The sequence below is a fragment of the Dermacentor andersoni genome, chromosome 8, assembly GCF_023375885.2.
Source record: "Dermacentor andersoni chromosome 8, qqDerAnde1_hic_scaffold, whole genome shotgun sequence".
Classification (NCBI taxonomy): Eukaryota; Metazoa; Arthropoda; class Arachnida; order Ixodida; family Ixodidae; genus Dermacentor; species Dermacentor andersoni.
The window spans coordinates 91,063,407-91,083,283 of record NC_092821.1 but is presented as its reverse complement, the minus strand read 5'-3'; the positions used below and the strand labels follow the sequence as shown (position 1 = coordinate 91,083,283).

Genomic DNA, 19,877 nt, shown 5'->3' with positions numbered 1-19,877 from the left:
ATGTCTGGTACCCCTGTGTATCAAAAAAGAAAGCGTTAAGATGAAGTTGAAATAAACAATTCTTAGGTGAGAGCAGTCTTTCTATAAAACATTCCTTTTGCAATAGAAAAGCATTGCCTCATACTTGCATTTTGACAATACACACATTTCTTCAATGCGGACTTCACGATATCTAGACACCGTGACCAATTACACACTGCACAGCTAGCAAGATGCCAAATATACAGCATGCCAACTTGATGTTATTCTGTGTCGAAAAATTGTGCATGAAAGCACCGCCGTCACTAATTGAAAGCATTGTCCTGACAGGGTCATGAGAATTCAGTAAATTGGATATCAGTGCCAAATAAATCCAAAGCTGCTCGTACTCATTTACATCTGTTACCTTGCATTGAAAGGAAATGTGCTTGTTTCCGTTATAACTTCTTTGCGTAAACGTGCGGTCCATGGCAAGCGGTAGCTAATCTATACCGTGGGAAGTTTACTTTTAAACTCATGTAAGAACTAGAGGAAAACTGGTGTTGCGTGTTTTCGCAACCTAGTGTACGTAACACTTCTATTATTACTAATGCTTTCACATTTATCTGTCAAAAAATCATTAATGTAAAAAGAACCCAAAACTCGTTTTCTTCCATACCGTTCTAAATTACAAATTCCTTCTTACAGCAGAAACTCAGAGAAAACGTGCTTACCATGTTTAGCAGAAGCGCAGTGAGGTAGAGAATACAAGGGGACGAAAGAGGGTGGTCATCTGAACTGAGTGAAGTCAGAAGAGTGCTGTAACACACGAGCATTACGCGTAACCTTTGTGTTTTAGCACTACAGTTATATAATGTGAGCTTCAACCACAAGGGCGACTTCTCCCTTGGAGGCAGAATGCATATGTAAAGGCTGTTTCTTGTAATGTTTCTGCGACACCCGATAGAAGATTTAAATAAGGTAGACGTGATGAAATAACGAAGCTAAACGTGATCAACACTTGCCAAAGAAGGAATATCGGCTGCAGCCAACGTGTTGACCAGGGAAGCTGTCTTCAACAGCGTTGTACCAGCCCTCGCGAAGAGAAATGCTCCTGCCGAAACGTTGGCTTCAGCGACATTCCTGGCTCGCCCACTATGGATCAAGATAAAGAATTACCTTTAGACATCAAACTTATGCATAGCGGAACAGAAAAAGATGTTCAGTCACAGCAAAACAAAACATAATTTAAAAAATAAATAAAATAAATAATTGTTTTTGCACATACATTTTCCGTAAACCAAAACAAAAAGAAACATTTATATAATACGGAGCTTTCAAACACGAAATGAAACTCTTTTTCAAAAACAAAAAAGGTGACCGCCATTAAACATAAAATTCCCATTCAACTGAAAGGAAGAAAAACGTGTTAAACAAAATAAAAATCAGAAACAGAATACTGAGCATTACAGAAAGTCGCTGGCGAAGCAGGTGCCAGAGCATTTCTTACTTAGGTACAAATTGTTTAGAGTTTGCACTGCCTTTGCATGGTGACATTCGCGTAAGACAAGTCCTGGCAGGAGACCTCCTATTATTCCTGTGTTCTTATGCTTTTTATTTTTCATGTCAATTTACCTAAAATCATACGTCGCTTATCGCATTAAGTTCTCATTCACTCAACTTGTTTACATAGCCACACGTCAAGCGAACATTTTAGATCTGATTTTCACACCTGCGACCGATAGCGTGACCACTTTTCATCACACTAGGTTTATTGAACACTTGGCTCTGTATGCTGTATTGCAGATACCTACCTGCTCGTCTAACGTTGTACAAAAACGTATTCTCAACTATAACAAAGGAAACATCGACGTTGTTAGCAGGGCATTAAAATCTTTTGCAAATCCTTCCTTCCATCGTTCACCTCTCGCTCAGCTACGGAAATCTATCTAGCAAAAGCTAACTGACTTGGCTCAGGCGAGCATACCAAGTGCCGTCTTTAGAATGAACTTATCTAAAGCATGATTGCACAGACCACTACGCTCAATGAATAATAAAAAGAAACAACTGTTTAAACGGCTAGGGGCACTCCCCAATCTTGGGCGAAGCACCATGCTCTGCAAAAAAAAAAAAAAAAAAAAAAACTACTGTCGCTCTCTTCGTGCCGTCAAACGCAAATTTATGTCATGTGACCTTCAATCGCCTATTAAATATAACCCTAGAAGGCTTTGGAAAATGGTTTATCCTACCAGCCCTGACGATGAAATCATTGAATGGGTTGCTGATGATCGGTCAAGCGCTCAACCAAAGGACTGCGCTACTTTATTCAGTTACTGTACGAGTGTGTTCACAAAGGAACATCATTCCAGGATGCTCTCTACGGAAGAAGTCGATTACAGGTATATGGATCCCATAGTAATAACTACTGCCGGAAATTCACCATTCATCAACAACCTCAAAGTAAAACATGCGCAGGAATTCATGATAATAATACTAAATACCGGAAATACACCTCCACAGTATCTAGTATGATACTTACCCCCTTCTTTCAGCAATCATTCTCAACGATCTGGACCCCAGGCTACGGCTACAACGGCCATCTACCCTTTCTCACAGCGAAACAACCTTGCTTGGCCGCTTGTTGCTGGGAATGGCGTTTACGAACGTCTACTCCTGTCGTATGGGAATGGCTAAGAGCCCGGTGTGCGAATTATGTGGGTGCGAGTGAACCATCGAGCACCTATTGTGTACCTGCCCTCGCTACGACGTACGACACCTCTCCCTCCGGGCAACATTACACCGACTGGACCCAAGACCAATCACCGGGTCAAAGATGCTCGGTCCATGGCCGCACCTGTCACTGGCACGAAAAGCGAACCGTGCACTAGTACAATACTTGAAGTGCACCGGCTTAAGAGACCGTTTATTGTGTCCCTGGGTATAGCGTCCGTCCCACACGCACTCAGTGCTTACTCTCTCCCTTTTTTGCCTCTTTCTATTCCCCTTTCCACATTTTCCCAGTGTATGGTAGCACCACGTGCTCGTCCGGTTGACCGCCCTGCCTTTCCTGTTCTTGCTCTATCTCTCTCAATAATTGAAATACTGCATCAATGTAAAACCGGTAGAATCATACTGAAATTCTTATCAGGCCATAAATGTAACGTTAGTGTGTATCGTCGGATATCTTTAACGAGTGCCCCATGCAAATTACTTTAATGTCATAGCTTCCACCATCGCTCAGGACGGCAGAGCAAATTTTTTTTCTACACGAACCATTACGGCTTCAGAAAAGGTCTCTGAGGTGACACTGAACTTGTCGATTTTATCAACGATTTGATCATGCACAGGGATGATAACCTAGTCATCAATTGCACATTGATTAATCTTTCTGAAGCTTCGGATCGCGTCCTGCATGATTGTCGGTTATCGAAACTTTCGTCCCTTAATTTAAATTTCTCAGCTTTATGCTGGGTGAGAACGTTTCTTTTCTTACGTGAACAATACACCGTCACTAATTCCTTCTAATCTCCTATGAGTGATGTCACCTGCGGCGTCCCCTAGGTTATTGTTTTGAGCCACTATTCACATTAATTTTCATTAATGATCTGACAGCGAGTATGTCCTCTATCATGCGACTTTTAGCTAATGATTGCGTGATCTACTGTAAACTATCTTCTTCAGCTGAACATGTTACTATCAATAAGGACCTGGACCTCATATCTATTTGGTCCTCACGCTGACGAATGCATTTTAATAGAGATAAATGTAATCTAATAACCTTAAGCCGCAAGAAACCAGGTTCGGCATCTAACTACACTGCTAATAACTGCCACGCAGCACGCACAGCGTCTTCCAACGACCTTGGCGCGCATCTTTCATCCAAACTTTTTTTGAGAGCTTGCATATATAATATCACAGCAAATGCATCACGCACACTCAGCTACCTTAAGCGAAACCTTCACAGCGTTCTTACTTTGATCACATATCAAGCATGTCGAACACTCGTCCGTCCTCAACTTGAATACACGTCCTCAATTTGGTCACCTCAACAAGCATATATTATTAAGGCTCTTAAACGTGTTCAAAATGGTGACGCGCGTTTTATCGCCATAGACTATCACTTACATTGCCGTATTGCTAATACGCAATTTTCACCGTCCTTACCCTCCTTAGAATCATGCAGAAAGATTGCGCTAATGTGCTCATTTAATAAAATAAGAAACCGTCAGCACCAAACCACCCTCCCTCGTTCTCAACCATTATAATGGCCTCACCGTTTAAACAACCGCTCTTTCTCATCTTTGGCCGGACAAACTCTTTCAACTCTTTAACATTACCACTAGCAAATGAAATATGGAATGGTCTCCCTGATAATGTTGTCGGAATTCATGACCCTTTCTAGTTCCATCATGAAGTAATCACCATTTTTTCGCAACCAGCTTTTTTCATTGTTAATTTTCTCTTCATTATGGACGTGGTTTTCGCTAACATCTGTATTTGGCGGTTTCAAGAGATGTACCCTTACCTTACTTTTGTAAAATTAGACAGTGTTAAATGATGGAGCCTTGCATTGTGTATGAATCATCTATTGCGGTAGTGTACGTTCCGTTTCAGTAACCATTATATAACGTAACCTTCTTTTATGCACCGTAGTATGCGATTTATATATTCATTATCTCTTCCCATTCTCCGCAATGCTTCCACTTATGAAGATATATATGGCATAACCCTCCTCCCTCTGCACAATACTCGTGCTGAAGCCTGAGAGGCATTTTAAATGATTTGAATGAATGAGGCAATTTTGCAATAAAATTAACGCATTTACCTCATCGCTTTGTCAGTGCATAATTGCCAGAAGCACAGAAAGATCTCTCGTAGAGTCACATCCATGAATGAATAGTGACATTGACAATATCATTACCGCTGAACTGTTAGGCTTGCAGGAATTTTTCTTCACCCGTCGGGAGAAACATTGGACAAATTTAAGAGGCAACAACTCCGTGGCGATGGCAGTACCTCGAACTTCGATCCGGCAAGGTGTACATTGTACGTTGCGCTCTATGTGCGCTCGAATAGCCTCGGATAACGAGAACATCCGAAGTGATCAAGGCCAGCTGCTTCATTCTCAATTCATCATTTATAGTTGGAAAACCTCAGAGTAGTACTTGCTGCTGATGGCATAAATGCTGCAGCCTTCATTAAAAAAATTGCCTTCTGTTTTCCTGCACAGTCACTCGAAGCTTCTTTGATGTCGCAATTGTTACAGCAGATTACAATTGTTTTGACACCCTTTTTTTTTAACTGTGGAATGAAATATTGCAGCCATGTTAATCTACCGGTGATGATACCCTGAGTAATATACTTGCCTTCCCTGTGATGCTGCTTTGTTAGCTCGACTGAAGTTTGCAGTTTCTGGTTGTGGTCGAATGTGGATGGTTATACATTAGACTTTATTGATTTCATCATAACGTTCTACATGAACATAAGCAAACGGTTGGCCCCATAACTGAGGCTAGTGTAGGCCCATATGGTATACATGCGTATGTGCAACAACGACTAAGACAGAGTTGAACAATCGCGCATAATTGTACATAATTATTCAGGATAAGAAACAAAAGGGGAAAACATACATCAGTGCAGCAATAACACAGTAGGATTACAGAAAGACTATCACCGTAAAGACAGTGCAGTATTTGTAACTGATCGTTGAAAGATATACTCTTTTTTATGGAGAACATGAAGTTACTGGCACCCATCCCTTGTATTAGTAAGGCGTTTCATATTTTTGTACCAGGATACTGAATACGTCTTTGACAGTGTGTGTTTCGGGTGACTTGTTAATTGAAATTTATGTTAATGGCATATTTATAATTTCGTGTAGGAATCACAAACTTACTAAACGACAACCTTGAAATTGGCCCCTCGCGTGCGCTGTCTTTGCCGAACATCAGGCTTTCTGAAATGATGGTGTAGTGTTTCGCTGACAAAGATGCCTCTGTTTCGGAAATTGACTAAGCGTTAAGCGGCGCTTTTAAAAGATTACACGCTTCCATTCCGAGATCGGGCTGCTATGACATAGTGGGTGATAATTTTAAAGTTTGCCGAAATATTTAAAACTTTCTTCTGGCAGATAGCGTAATTCTTGTCACTGAGCTGGAGTATTCAAAGAGGTGGACATATCAGCATCAGAAATCAAAACAGAAATTCAGCTAATTACCAATAAGATTGATTGATTACCTTGTTAGTTATTGGCAATTTACAAATTGTACCCAGTGAGCTTGAATAAGTATCCACTTGGAATTAATCTCCACGATGGCAAGTTTTGATATAATAATGCACAAACTGGAGAATATAGATGGGTGCTCCAGTTACTTTTGTGTTTCGCTGCTTAAGAGAGCGTTTTCTTAAAATAGTAATTGGAACAAGAGTCAAGTTTTACGGAGAGTTTGATGGCGCAAATGTCTATGCTGGTCTTATTCTGGAAGTTCATTCCAAGTGGATACCAGTTGCAAACTCCGAAGCTACAATTACTAAATTACTACATGTGCTGTAAAGAAGTTTACTAAAGATGAATTTAGTGAAATTGTTTAATTTATTCAAGTTGTTCTTGAATAAATTGCTTTGATTTCTTGTGCAAGCAATGTCCGCTCCCCGGAATAATCTAGCTCAAGAAACAGAAATATGTTATTCGGAACTGCACAGCTGCATAAATCACTGTTGTGTTTCGCAGAATCCTTTCTGCAGTAAATCTATCCACAAAAACAACTATTAGCGTTTCCGTCAAAAAAATTTATTCGTGTTCCACAAGCTTCTTACGACCTTCCGCAGCTATCGAGATATCCAAAGTGGTGTGGGCTTTTGCAGTTTGTTTGAAAAGACACATTTGCCATGAAAGGGATTTGGTCTTCCATAGTGAAGTTCTCCTTCACCCAGAGTGAACATCTCGCTAGTTCTGCAGGCATGAAAAGTAAAAATCTAGGTAAGCACGATGTGTAAGAAGCGCAAAATTAGGTTCACTTATTTTCAGCTTACTACTAGTCTCTGACGAGATCTTAAGCACGTGTGGGTAAATATATTCGAAAATACATACGTTAACATAACTCCAAATATTCATTCCACCTTCAACCACACTTCGTCGCAATCAAAGAAACGTAGTTAACAGGTGTCATTCATGATCACGAAAATCAAGCTGTGCAATTATACGCGAACACGCACTTACATGAGGCATTTGAGTGGTAATTTAAATGAGCAAAATAATATTCTTCAATGTACTTGCAGATGTTGAAAGGCGCAGAAGTCATTTTTTTGCAAATATGTGATAGGTCCCCGTGCAATCATTGGGCGCTCTTTTTATCGCAGCCCCTCATACACCAGTGACGTCAGTTTTTCACGTTGTAAATATTAGCGCAGTATCGAATACCAAAATATTTATTTTTGGTCATTTTACTATGGAAGAAATGTATTATGATTATTTGACTTTACATTCCTCTGACGCTCCATTTATATTGATCTGATGCTTTATATTGATCGACCAGATGGCGCCAGAGTAGCGAGCGTCGTCAGTATAGAAACAAAGCGCTGCATGAGCGGAGGTTGGTCTGCGGTGGTTGCTGTGAATCGCATGCACTCGTCGTGATTAGCGAAGGAGTCGCACCCCACTTAGCTCTATCTGCAACGTGTCGGACGAGACAGATTGTCTGCGCCAGTCAATATATTGTGAATGAAAAAATGTATACAGCTGCGCTCAAATTTCGCATTAGGAAACAGTGTAATCGAAGTAAATTTATAACATTTCATTCCGTTGTTTTTAGTCTGCAATGTCTCGCGTATTTAGTTTTCCAGCTTATAAAGGAAACCCGCGAGATATGAAAATAGCCTCATGATTACGCATCCGCGCGCCGCGACACCAGAGGTCGTAGGCGTTACTTGGAAGAATTAACTCTGCTTAATGCCATTCTCCCCCTCTTCAATTCTGCTGTGCAGCGCATTGGCTTGCACTTCACGCGGGAAAGGCAGCTCTCAATTCGCGGTGACCAAAGCCAATATCCTTGCGTCGCTGCTTTCACGCGGCTACCGAGCTAGGTACATAGCACAGATAATAATTAGGTTTATGGTGGCGCTCTTGAACAGAGCAAGGTGAAGTCTCTCTCTATCCCCCTGGAGGAGCATGAGCAATAACGCAGACTCCCGTTTACCCTGAAATGGGTTCGTGTCCTACTAACCTTTGGATTGGTGACAGGGAATGACCCAACCTACACTTCCCACGAAGAAACTGCATCCGCAACATCACCTGCACCTGTCATCCAATTTATCACTGTTCACCTTCCTGATTTTCCGGCGCAACATCCTGAAGCCTTGTTATAGAAGCTGAACGACTGCGCCGCCTTGAATACTGCATCAACTCTCTATAGGCTCGTTTTGCAGATATGCAGTCCTCCCTCCTTCTCTAGCGACGTCACTCAAGAATCTCACGACGTCATCTCTAAACCAGTTGCGACAAACGATTACGATACTCTCAAGGAAATAGTGCTGGAGGATACCAATCTGTCGAAACTCCGGCGTCCGGTTATATAAATAACGATCAGGTTATTCCAGTGCAAAAATTTGGTGACTCCCAAGTTGCAGAACTTCTCTGTCACATAAATGTCCTCGTCAAGATCAAGCGCCCACATTTGGCAAACATATCCTGTGGGAGAATTTCTTGTTAGCTGATACTAATTTCCTCAACTTCCTTACAAATTACCCGGGTCAAGTCGTCAGACCACTCTCTGTCGCCTTTGGCGGTCCAGGGTGACAAAACCTTGAAAGTTGCCAGACAAACTCAAGTGGCAGCAACTCGTTCGTTGCCGCGCGTTCCTGGTGTTTCTGGGGTTTCGATGCACTGCCCCCCTCAGTCTACCAACTCACCCACGAGTTCACGGCAATTCTCCTTCACAGGAATGGCGTCCGGTAAATTGTGGCTTCCATCTTAGTCACTGTCACTGTAGGTGTATTGACTGTAGTTGTCGCAGTAGATCTCGGAGCCCCAAATTTTCACTCAACCCCCAATGTGGTACTCGCGTCTGCTGTACAATTAGACTTTTGGTGCTATCACTGAGCGCTACAAATGACGTTGTATCTGGCTGAAATACAATGAAAGGGAGCACTGATTGTGACGGGTACTTCTCCAGGCAGTTCAGCTCGTCTCTTTTACATCAACGACCACAGAAGTGTAGTCAATATTGTTTTAGACACTCTCGCCAAGGTCAGTGTCCTGCCCCCAAATTCTGTCAACAGCACCCTCCCCCAAACGTCGTACACAAACTACCTCAACGAGAAGCTATTCTCTGTCATCTTCCAGCAGTGAATGCTAAGAGCATCCTGTATACCGATGCACATGTGAGCCTCCGCGTGATCCGATCCTTGCCTCAATTTTTTTTCGCCAGTACCTTCAGTCACGCTATGCTCGAGGGAAATTTTATTTGAATTTTTTTCTACCTGGTTGACATGACCCAAAAGAAAATCCTCTACCTCAGCACAGGCTTCGCAGTCAGGGGTTATTATGGCCACCTCTACCCTTCAAGTCAAGTCAAGTTTATTTACAATATTTACAAAGTACAGTGTTGAAGGCCACCCTGGCAAGAAAGCTGTAAACATAGAGCTTGACGAGGCCAGGAGGCCACCACCAGGCAACATCAGCATTGCACACATCCGCAATACAAACAATAAGCTATCGTAAGTAGCTTCATTAATACAACAAGTGGTATATATCCGCTTACATGCATAATCACTACGAGCGCATTGACATTCGTGTGAATAACATTAGTGCCAGGGGAATATATACCTTTACACTTTAAAAATGAACATTAATAAAAGCATTAAACAAAAGGAAGTTAAGCAACAGTAAACAATGTGCACGTGCAACTTACAAAAAATGAAATGAATATACATGTGATGAGTACATCCTGAATAGGTATGGAAACCAACTAATTTACGAATTTCAAACAGTCAGGTAAAATCTATCAGAGACAAAGATATCGCGCAGTAGCATGCGTGATAGAACCGCATCTCCATTTACGCACTTCTGCAGTTGATTTAATTGAGCGGGTACGTTGTATGTCAGGGTTTGTATAAAGTAATTTGTTCGATGGTGCCTTATCTTCCATTTTTCCGATCCTCGTATTACACGGGAGCTCGGTCGTTCTACGAGGGCTGACACATTTTTTAGGAATCGTATGGTTTTTTTTATCTGCAAATTGTACTTGGTGTAGCAGACGGTATGCGTAAAGATCTTTGACGTTAATTATTCTGCTTTCTTGAAATAACGGTTTTGTAGGATGTAAATAGTGAACATTGTGAATACAACGAATAGCTTCCTTTTCAAGCAGCAGCAGCCTGTTAATGTTACGTTGTGTAGTCGTAGCCCATACTAAGGTGCAATAGTTTATATGCGATCCAAAAAGGGAATGATAAAGCTGGAACATTACACGAGGTGGGAACATATGCCGGCATCTGAATAACACAGATAAAGCAGCAGACAATTCCTTTGCAACAAGGTTTATGTGTGTGTTCCACATCATGTGACAAGAAAATACAACACCCAAAATTTTGTGTTCCTGTACTACATCAAGCGAGTGGGAACCTATGTTTAAATCGACGCATGACAAAGATCTGTTCTTGGCAGCAAGAACAGCGGCCTTTGATATTTTATATTGATTTGTAGGCTGTTACATAAGGACCACTCGAACACTTTGGACAGAACATTATTGGCGTGTAAAAACAAGTCTGACGCGTTATCAGAAGAAATGAAGAGGCTAGTGTCGTCTGCGTATAAAACAAAATCTTGACACTTATCAATGGAAGGTAAGTCATTCACATATACATTAAATAAAAAGGGGCCCAAAATGCTTTCCTGGGGTACGCCACTCAGTAGTGGGCGAAATCATGACGTAGAACCATCTATAACTACGCACTTTCTTAAAAGTGTTCTTAAAAGTGTGTCATAATAGAGTGAATCAAATGCTTTGCTGTAATCAATGAAGACTCCAAGAGTTAACTTTCCCGCTGCAATGTTTTTGAGAATTATTTCTTTTTGTACCAGGAGCGCAGACTCAGTCGTCTTGCCCTTTGTGAAACCGTGCTGGCATTCAGACACAATTTTGTGCTTCAAAAAAACAACAACAATGTAGTCGACACAAAAGTATCTTTTCGAGGTCCTTAGAAAATATAGGCAAAACAGATATTGGTCGATAGTTTCCGATGTTGTTTCTTTTCCCCCCTTTGAATATAACAGACACTTTAGCTCGTTTTACTTTAGCAGGAAGCGTCCTTTAACCAATCGCTAGGTTGAAGATATGGACCAAGAACTGACAGATAATATCGATCCCATATTTTACGGGTGTTATCCGGATATTATCGATATCAGTGGCTTTACTGTTTTTAATGCAGTGAAGGTGTTATATACTATGGAAGAATCTGTGGGTGGAAAAAATGCCGTTTCCCGAACATTTCGTTCCAGTCTGAACGACATGTCTGTGGGAGGAGCATGGCTGATTGTTGCTGATGCATAATATTCGCTAAAATGTTCTGACAGAGCCATCCCTGACAGTGATTTGTTAATAATGACAATTTCGCGTACTTCATTGGTCGCTGAGTTTGTGCCCAGTACGGAATTAATTATTTTCCACATACCATCAGGTGGGCAATTAGATCCGGTCTGGAAAAAGTTCTCATAATATTCCTTTGTAGCTTTCTTTAGTAAAGCATTTAAACGGTTCCGTAGCTTTTTAAAGGTCGCCAAAGTATTGATGTCACGCGTTCTAAGAAAGGAATCATGAAGTTTGTGCTTTTCTGTGATCATACGCTTCAGTTCCGGATTAATCCAAGGCAATTTCGTGTGCGTTTTTCCGTATAAAATGATTCCATCGGAAAGCAGCTGCTGTAGTGGCCATTGAAGAGCTTTATGAACGTTTCGTACGCGGCTTCTACAGTCGTTTCGCTTAAAACAGGTTCCCAGTCCGTACCTTCAATTTTGGATCGAAATATATCCAGTGAATACTGCGTTATAGGCTGGTAGACAAGCTTTGGGCTGCAAGCAGTTTTATTTCCTGTTGCAGAACTTACGAAGGCCATGAATATCGGGCAGTGATCACTTATATCCCTGCTGATTGTACCTACAGCGATGACGTGCGTATCTATGTTAGTGATTACAAGGTCCAAACTAGTTGAACTTGTAGGTGATACTCGAGTGGACGTAGTAATGATATTGATGAAACCACACAAAGCTATGTTATTTAAGAAATCTTCTGAGGATTTGTTTTCCGGGGAAATGTTAATATTGAAATCACCTCCAATAACAAGGCGGCACCTATTAAACAATGCATATTCCAAAAGTGCATCAATAAAACCTAATACTTTGCAATATTTGCCGATGGAGGGCGATAAATGACAGAAAAAATAGCACCATCGCCTTGCAAGCTAAGAGCCTCATAATCTGATGCGAGTTGGGTGAATTCATTTAACATCGTACATCTCTCTGTGTTGCGAACATATATGGCCACTCCTCCGCCGCGTCGATCTCTTCTGTTAAGTGAATGTTGTCTGTAGTCATTTAATGTGGGCGCGCTGTTCAGTGCATTGCACCATGTCTCCGTCACCATAATTACACTGAATCTAAAGTGAAAACTGACAAGCAATTACGTGAATTCGTCGTGTTTCCTGTTTAGTGAACGCGCATTTAAGTGTAGCACCAAACCAATGTTCTGAGCACCTTGGCTGGAGATCTTCATGCATTCAGGCTTGACGTCCCTTTTACTCTTCGTGTGCGAGTCCCAACATCATATGGTGATCTCCTCCGTGAGGTTTCTTCTGTTGCCGCTACACCAGACTGGACTAAGCCTTTGAAGCATAACGTCATGCATTTTATTGTCACCAGCGGCCAGAACACGCATGGCACGCCATATTGCTCTATAAAACTGCGCATTTCACGTAAATTTCCTGTTGTGAGCAAGGTGACTGGGTCGAGCATGCGGGGGAGGCCTTGTAGTGACAGTGTGATGAAGATTCATTGGAAAGAGAAAGCAAGGTTGCTGAAATTAGGTTACAGAATTGACCAACAACTGCGTTCAAAGAATGTAGGTGGCACGCTGGTGTGAGCGGCCAGCGAAAATGCTAGTTCTGCACTATGTAAAATCAGTTGAGTGGAGGTATTAAGGCACTTACGCAGAATATGAACTGAAATGTTCTTATGCTGAATGAAGTCAACGTCTGAAATGTAGCCGGCGACATGGCGATTAAAAACAGTTGTCATTTTTCAAGCAGGCCCCAGTTGTGGCAGAGAGTATATTCACCATATTCTGCATTCGAGACCTTGTTAGCACCGCATGGGTGAAAACTGAGCCAATTTAGTTTTCGTAACACAGTGCTTCGCGGATTTCGACGCCGACCTCAGTGAGCAAACACAGCCGATGTATGTGCTCCGTTGGGAAAAAAAAACAGGCCTCCTTATGTTTCTTATCCGTCGTGTACGCTACTAACGTGTTGAGCAGTTCCTTAGAAGGAGCGGAAAGCTCTGTATTTGAATGCAGCCTCACTAAAATTGCCGTAACGCCCGTAATGGCCATGTGCGAAGCGTGGGGAAAGCCTTTTCGACGAAGAACGGCAGCGTGACGCGCGGCGCTGCAGTAGGCACGGAAAGCCGCAGGTTGAGTGGACAGGTTCCTAACTCCCTCACTGCACTTATTCTAGACATTCTGCACATAGATGCAGCAAGGTGCGATGAAGGTTCAGTGGGCGAGGAGGAGTTGGTGCAATCGGTTATAGGACAAAGAACTTCCGTGACTTAGTCGGCCAGCTTGGCAAGCTCAACCAGTGAAAACTAGGCAGTGGACAAGAGCAACATGTGAATGCGGATTGGATTGCGCTGCAGTAGCAGATCATGGAGGATCTACCGATTGAAAATGATTGACTTGTCTATGCGATGCCATTGAAAGTGAGGCAAAATTTGCTGAAGTATTGTGATGGCTAGCGATCACCAAGTTCTTCAGCAACGACTAGCAGCCATGAACAATGAGCTCGATGGAAGTGGTTGTGCACTGCAAGACTTGGGTACCAAGCAGTTGTACGGGGTGGATTGCGGAGGCGTAGCACTCAGTACGTGTAGTTCGGTAACATTTTCTGGTGGCATGCATGAAATAACATGACTAAGTATTACTATCTCCGACAAAATTCTGACCACAGTCAATTAGGGCGCTCTCCTCGGCCAGTCAAATAAGACAATTGGTTGCCAGAACTACCAATAAAACGTCACGCGATATTTGATCGCAGAGCATTTGTGGGATCGGTGCACTTTTCCAGGTGAACTGTTCTACAGGCAACGGATTTGATGGCATTTTTGGGAGAATAAACAAGGGATGCCAGAAATAGGATGCAATGACAGCTAGTGAGTATAGAGAACTTAGGTGAGTGGCGGCGGCGACACATGATTTTAGCTCTTTTTTGCCACATCTACTGCTTTTCCTTAGAAGCGAAACTACCTAGTCTTCAATTTCGGGGGTTGGCGCTTGGTATGCTGCTCTATGACAGCCAACCGCCACCCGCTGCTACATATGCTGTTCGTTTCCGCAATTTATCAGCGGTGTCGTTTATATATGAGTACACTTTGCTGCGAATACCTTCGCCACATTCCAGTTCCGTTTTTATTAAGTACAATTGAACAGCTGCTACTGAGCTTTATTCGCACTAGCAAAAAAAAAAAAAAAAACATGGCAAGAAAAGCAACCGCACTTTTCGTGTGCTCTTCCCATAGCTAGACACTCCGGGAAACACGGGTTAAAAGCCAGAGCAGCTGCACACGGATATCATACACCGTGCGAGGTGGCGTTCAAACGTATTTTGCTATGGCCAGGAAACGTAAGAGAAAAACGTTCGACACTCTAAGCGTAGGCTTTAATTTTACATCAATAAACCTACGTTGATACGCCTCCCGTGTACTCACGTGCCCTTTGTTAAGCGGCGAGACCACATTTCTAGCTTGTCGCACTACCAGACGACCATACGGTACAGAAGCTGTCCGTTGCTGGGAAGCAGCAGACCCCAGTTATCCTAACTGCAGTGGAAGCAAAGCAGAGCCGCCGGAGTTCTAATGAGTGCCTCTATGAGTTCAGCAAATGATCGATCAGACCCAGAGTGGGCAACTGCTTGAAATGCGAGATCGTGGTTCGGTGAGTGAGGACATTCCGCTTCCTGTGAACGCTGTAAACTCTGCTTATGTATTTGGCTGCCTTTTCTATATTAAGGGAAATTTTCCGGTGTCCCGGGACATGGCTACACACAATGACAAATTTCCATTATTTCCAGTGACCATTATTTCTCACCCTACGCCTAGACAGTTTACTAAGCAACATAGACTGACATCTTTAGCTGATTCATTCCAAACATTATTGCCTGGTTTATGGTGCTGAGTGCCTAAACAACATCAATGAATAATGAGTATAGATTGATCAATATGTGTTGTAAGAAATAAGCTGGTTGGTTAACAAAATGTCACAGTCTTCACAGGTTCAATCTGCACAATATGCCCTTCGCGCTGCTGGAATTGCATGTTGTATATGCTTTGATTTGCACTGACCTGTTCTTTTTCTGAAATTGTATTCTGCTGTGTGCCTTCCACTACTAGAGTATGCCTCTGTAGGTAGCCGTGCAACATGCAAATCTAATTCTGAGCTGACTGACTGCGTACACAATAAATTGATATCTAAATTGAAGCAACCCTTTTGCCCTTCTGGCGAACAGAGTTCAGCCTTCTCAATTATACCTCAACTCGCACCTCCAGACTCCAGACTTTAGATGAAGCTTTAGCTCGGATGCTCTTATCTAAATATGCGTAAAAGGATAATTCAGTTTTCTCAACAAACACTGCACCAACTTTGGCGAGGCTGGTCGCATTTAAATGAAAAATTTGAAATCTAATGATTGTTGGTTTCTAATTTTTGATGTAGGTTGTCAATCTTTTAATAAAGCGGCGAATATTGAAAATTTTCAGAAAACAGAACTATAAAGTTTCCGGCTCTGTAACTGTTGATATTATGATATTAAAATAATGTGAATCGCATATAATAGTACATCTGAAGCGGACAAATTGATATGTTACACATGAATCTGTAAATATTACGAATAGGTGAATACAGCTTTTGCAGAGCCTTTGTACACAACGTGAAAATCTAAGATACAGAGCGACATAAGAAATTTGTGCGCTTTTAATGATCTAGGGGTTGCCGTGTACGGAACCACGATATGTATTCTTAATGCAGAATTATTATTTTGTAAACTGCATGCTTCTATTTATTGAAACTCGAGAATTTCTGAAAACCTCTTTAACAAAATTCCAACTCTAAATCAAGATTGCGCTTCCAACAGTTTAGGATCCAGCAAATTTAATCAGAATTGGTCCAGAGGTTATCTCAGAAACACGTTTTTTGCGTTTTGCATGTATTTGAATAGACCATGTCGAAGTTGGGCCCGAGCTAAATCTTTCTCTTGATTAGTCAGACCTTTTGTTGCCGTATAAGGCGGTCCATTGGATTATAGATTCCCCAAAGCTTTTTGATGTCATGAAATGTTTTGTGCTGCAAGAGTATAACAGGCAGCATTGCACACTCTCTGCCTGGCTTTGTTGCATCAAAGACCGTCCATTATATGGCTCGACTTCCAATAAGTATTGTGCCTATAGTGACATATTTGAGAGTTCATTTCCTGTGTTTTGTAACTATGCACAAAATCACGTTGTATAATTAACCCCGTTTTACGCTTCCTAATTTTCTGTTTCCCCATTTGTTTCTCAGATTCGCAGTGTTTCTTTTCGACCCCATTTTTGTTCTCTGTACATTTTAGCTCGCATATTGCATGCCTTGCAGAACAAATTTAATATCTTGCTCACTCAAAACAGCATAGTAGGCTGCGAATAATAAAAGAGTATTTTATTTCGTGTGCGGTGAAATAGAGCATAAATTGTGAAAATAACTGTCTCCCTCTCTCTCTCTCTCTCTCTATATATATATATATATATATATATATATATATATATATATATATATTATGTCATGCAAATGAGCAGCCCCCGTACACTTGATTAGGTGCTTCAATAGTACGACTTGCCAAAAAGCAACAAAAGCCTTTTGTAATAATCTTCTTCCGAAGTTCCTATTATCTGACGGTAGGTCATTTAAATAATGTTCAGAAAGACAGACTTGAAATGCTTACACCCGTTAAAATAGACCATCGCCTAACATCACCAAGAACAGCTTAATGCGGCGCAAGAATGGCTGTGTGGCGACGATGGCTACGAGACAGGTTTGGAGTAGTGCGCGCCGTCTGTATGGAAACAAAGCGATGCATGATTGGAGGTCTGTCTGTGGCGGCTGCTGTTAATGGCACCCAGGTGTCAGCCACGCGCTGCCCCTCGCTCTCTCCCGATTAGCGAGGCCGTCGCGTGGCACTTCACTCCATTTGGAACGTACCGCAGGAGAAAGACACCGGCGCCTGCCACTATATCCCAAAATTAAAACACGTATAGAGCTGGGCTAAAATTTTGCATTAGGGGGTATCGTAGCCGTCAGTGATTCTTTTCTTGCTAAATAACGTAGTCCGCATGCATATTGCCGCCAGGGAAAAATATAGGAAACTGACATGTCTTGGTTTTTGCAAACAATTACTTACCGCATGCCATCACGCAAGACTGGTATTGTTGAGGGTTATTTTCCCGTTTCATTCCTGCGTCTACGCCCTAAGAAAAATTTAGCTCTTGCAAAATAGTGCGCGTCCTTGTGGGTGCTGCGGCTACTCTGCAAAACCTGGTTCCAAACACGGCCCACGCCCACTGTTGCTGAAACTGATACTTCACCGCTTCTGAACCAGCTCAGTTGGTGCACACACCGATGGAATGCTTTTTCACTTCAACGTACGTTCTAGATTAATCAGAAAATAAACGCTGCTTGTCCCTGTCGAAAGCGCTACCTTCTGCTGATAATTGCTGCCGTGATCTGCAAGAATAGCTACCAAGACGTCAAGGTTTCATCTTTAAACAAGTAACACAAAGAAACATTTCGGCCATGCACTCTTACGGCAATATTTCGTGTATTATGGCCTATTATTTGGAAAACATCGTTCCTGCTCTTGCGCAGAGTATCTTTGCAAATTATCAGTTGGGTCACACGTACGCGCCGTCACTTTTTCTACGCGACATGACTTGTGCGCACACTGTCTAAGAGCTAGTTGAGTTTCGCATGAGAAGGAATGCGTACTTTTGAGGCGTAATGGTTATACAGGTTTATATTTAATAAATATCGTCGCATCCATTCTCCAACAGAGTTATCTCAATTAGCTTATCTTTCACCACTAGAGCTCAGAAATAAATACGACCGATTAAATTCCTCTTCGAAGTTATTCACACTCAAGTAGATATTAAACCACATGATTATTTTGAGCTTCCTATGAACGTGTCAACTAGGCATCGTCATAGTATGTACATTCCTCCTGCACTCTCCCGCAATGATTGCTTCAAGTTCAGTTTCTTTTCCAGCGCGATAAGAGAATGGAATTTGTTACCAGACTCTCTTGTAACTTCGATGTCCTTAACTGCCTTTTTGGAAAGTCTTCAAAGCGCAGTTTTTCGTAATAGCACGTAGTGAATTACCCAATATGTATGCATTTACTTTTACGTGTGTGACTCTTATTGTGTCTATGGAGATGCGGTGCCAAGGTCTGAATGGTTTCTTTATTACTTTCCCATGTATGTGGTATTTCATACGTCTTTTCCATTCTAAGAGAAGCTTTGTTAGTCAAAGCTTGTAAGTCGTTTGCATTCAATGTTTCTTTTTGTTGTTTTATTCTCTACCCCTGTAATAACCCTAAGAGGGATGACAGCTTTAAAAATAATGAACGAATGTGGCTGTCGGGCTGGGCGACCGAGGCGTGATCTCAGCTTGTGATCGACCCTATCGGTACTAATTTGGGAATAACGCACATGGGATGGTGGGTTCTTTAATTTAAGAAAATAATAAGGGGTTCAGAGAAATTTTTATGAACGAAATGTGTAGATTTTTGTCCCAATGTTCTGATGCAGTTCTTTTTCTCTCGTTCTAACTTCTGTGAGCGTTATTGTAGACATACAATGCCCATTAATATGTTAGATATTAAGCATCCCTCCCCAGAAACATGTAACAAAAAACCCAATTTGTAGAATGCGTCATGTAAGGTGAGAAACAATAAGGGTGTTTCTTCTGGGACCATGTAATGACGCCCATAGAGGCGCAATGTTTTTGCCTCCACTACACTTGGACGAAAATTGTAATTGTTGGCGGCGAAATGCATTTTAGGCCTCTACTACTAAATGAAAATTTGTAGTTTAGTATTTCCTATGCCGTATACTGCCTCATTTTCGTTTTTTTTTCGAGGATCTCCCACGCTATTAACAATCCAAGATATGGAAATACTAATTACAATTTGTGATTTTAAGGCTAGAATCACGATCTGACTGTGAGGCATGGCGCAGTTTGGGCCCTCAGATTAATCGGGAGAATGTGGAACACTTTACCGGTAAGCCCATGTGAGCTTTACTGCATTGTGCCAACACTATTAGGTGGTCCCAGCGGCTGGCATCGAACGTGCGACCTCGAGCTCAACAGCGCAACGTCATAGCATCTAGGCTGGATCAACGCCCTGGTATTTCAACGAAGGTATTTTTATTGCGTTGATCACGCACTTCTAAATTCACCTGGCTGAGCTGTTACACCTACCAAGTCTTACAATCTTACGCTTAAACGACAAAATTTTCTAAGCGTGGTATATAGGCACAACCTGTAGTTTCAGCTATGTGAAAACTCAAGTGGCACTCAGTAGCACGTGCCAATCATTGGACTACAAGAAACAGGGTAAACTGCAGA

The 19,877-nt window shown here is 41.9% G+C and overlaps 1 protein-coding gene across 1 annotated transcript in view; it reads right to left on the bottom strand.

Annotated features, from left to right (window-relative positions):
• Positions 1 to 6,738: 6,738 nt before the first annotated feature.
• Positions 6,739 to 19,877, bottom strand: part of LOC129384274 (japanin-like) — a 34,377-nt gene continuing 21,238 nt past the window's right edge. The window contains exon 7 of the mRNA XM_055069488.2: positions 6,739 to 6,910. Coding sequence (XP_054925463.1) covers positions 6,771 to 6,910 — 140 coding nt within the window. The 3' untranslated portion in view covers positions 6,739 to 6,770. The remainder of the gene's footprint in view (positions 6,911 to 19,877) is intronic.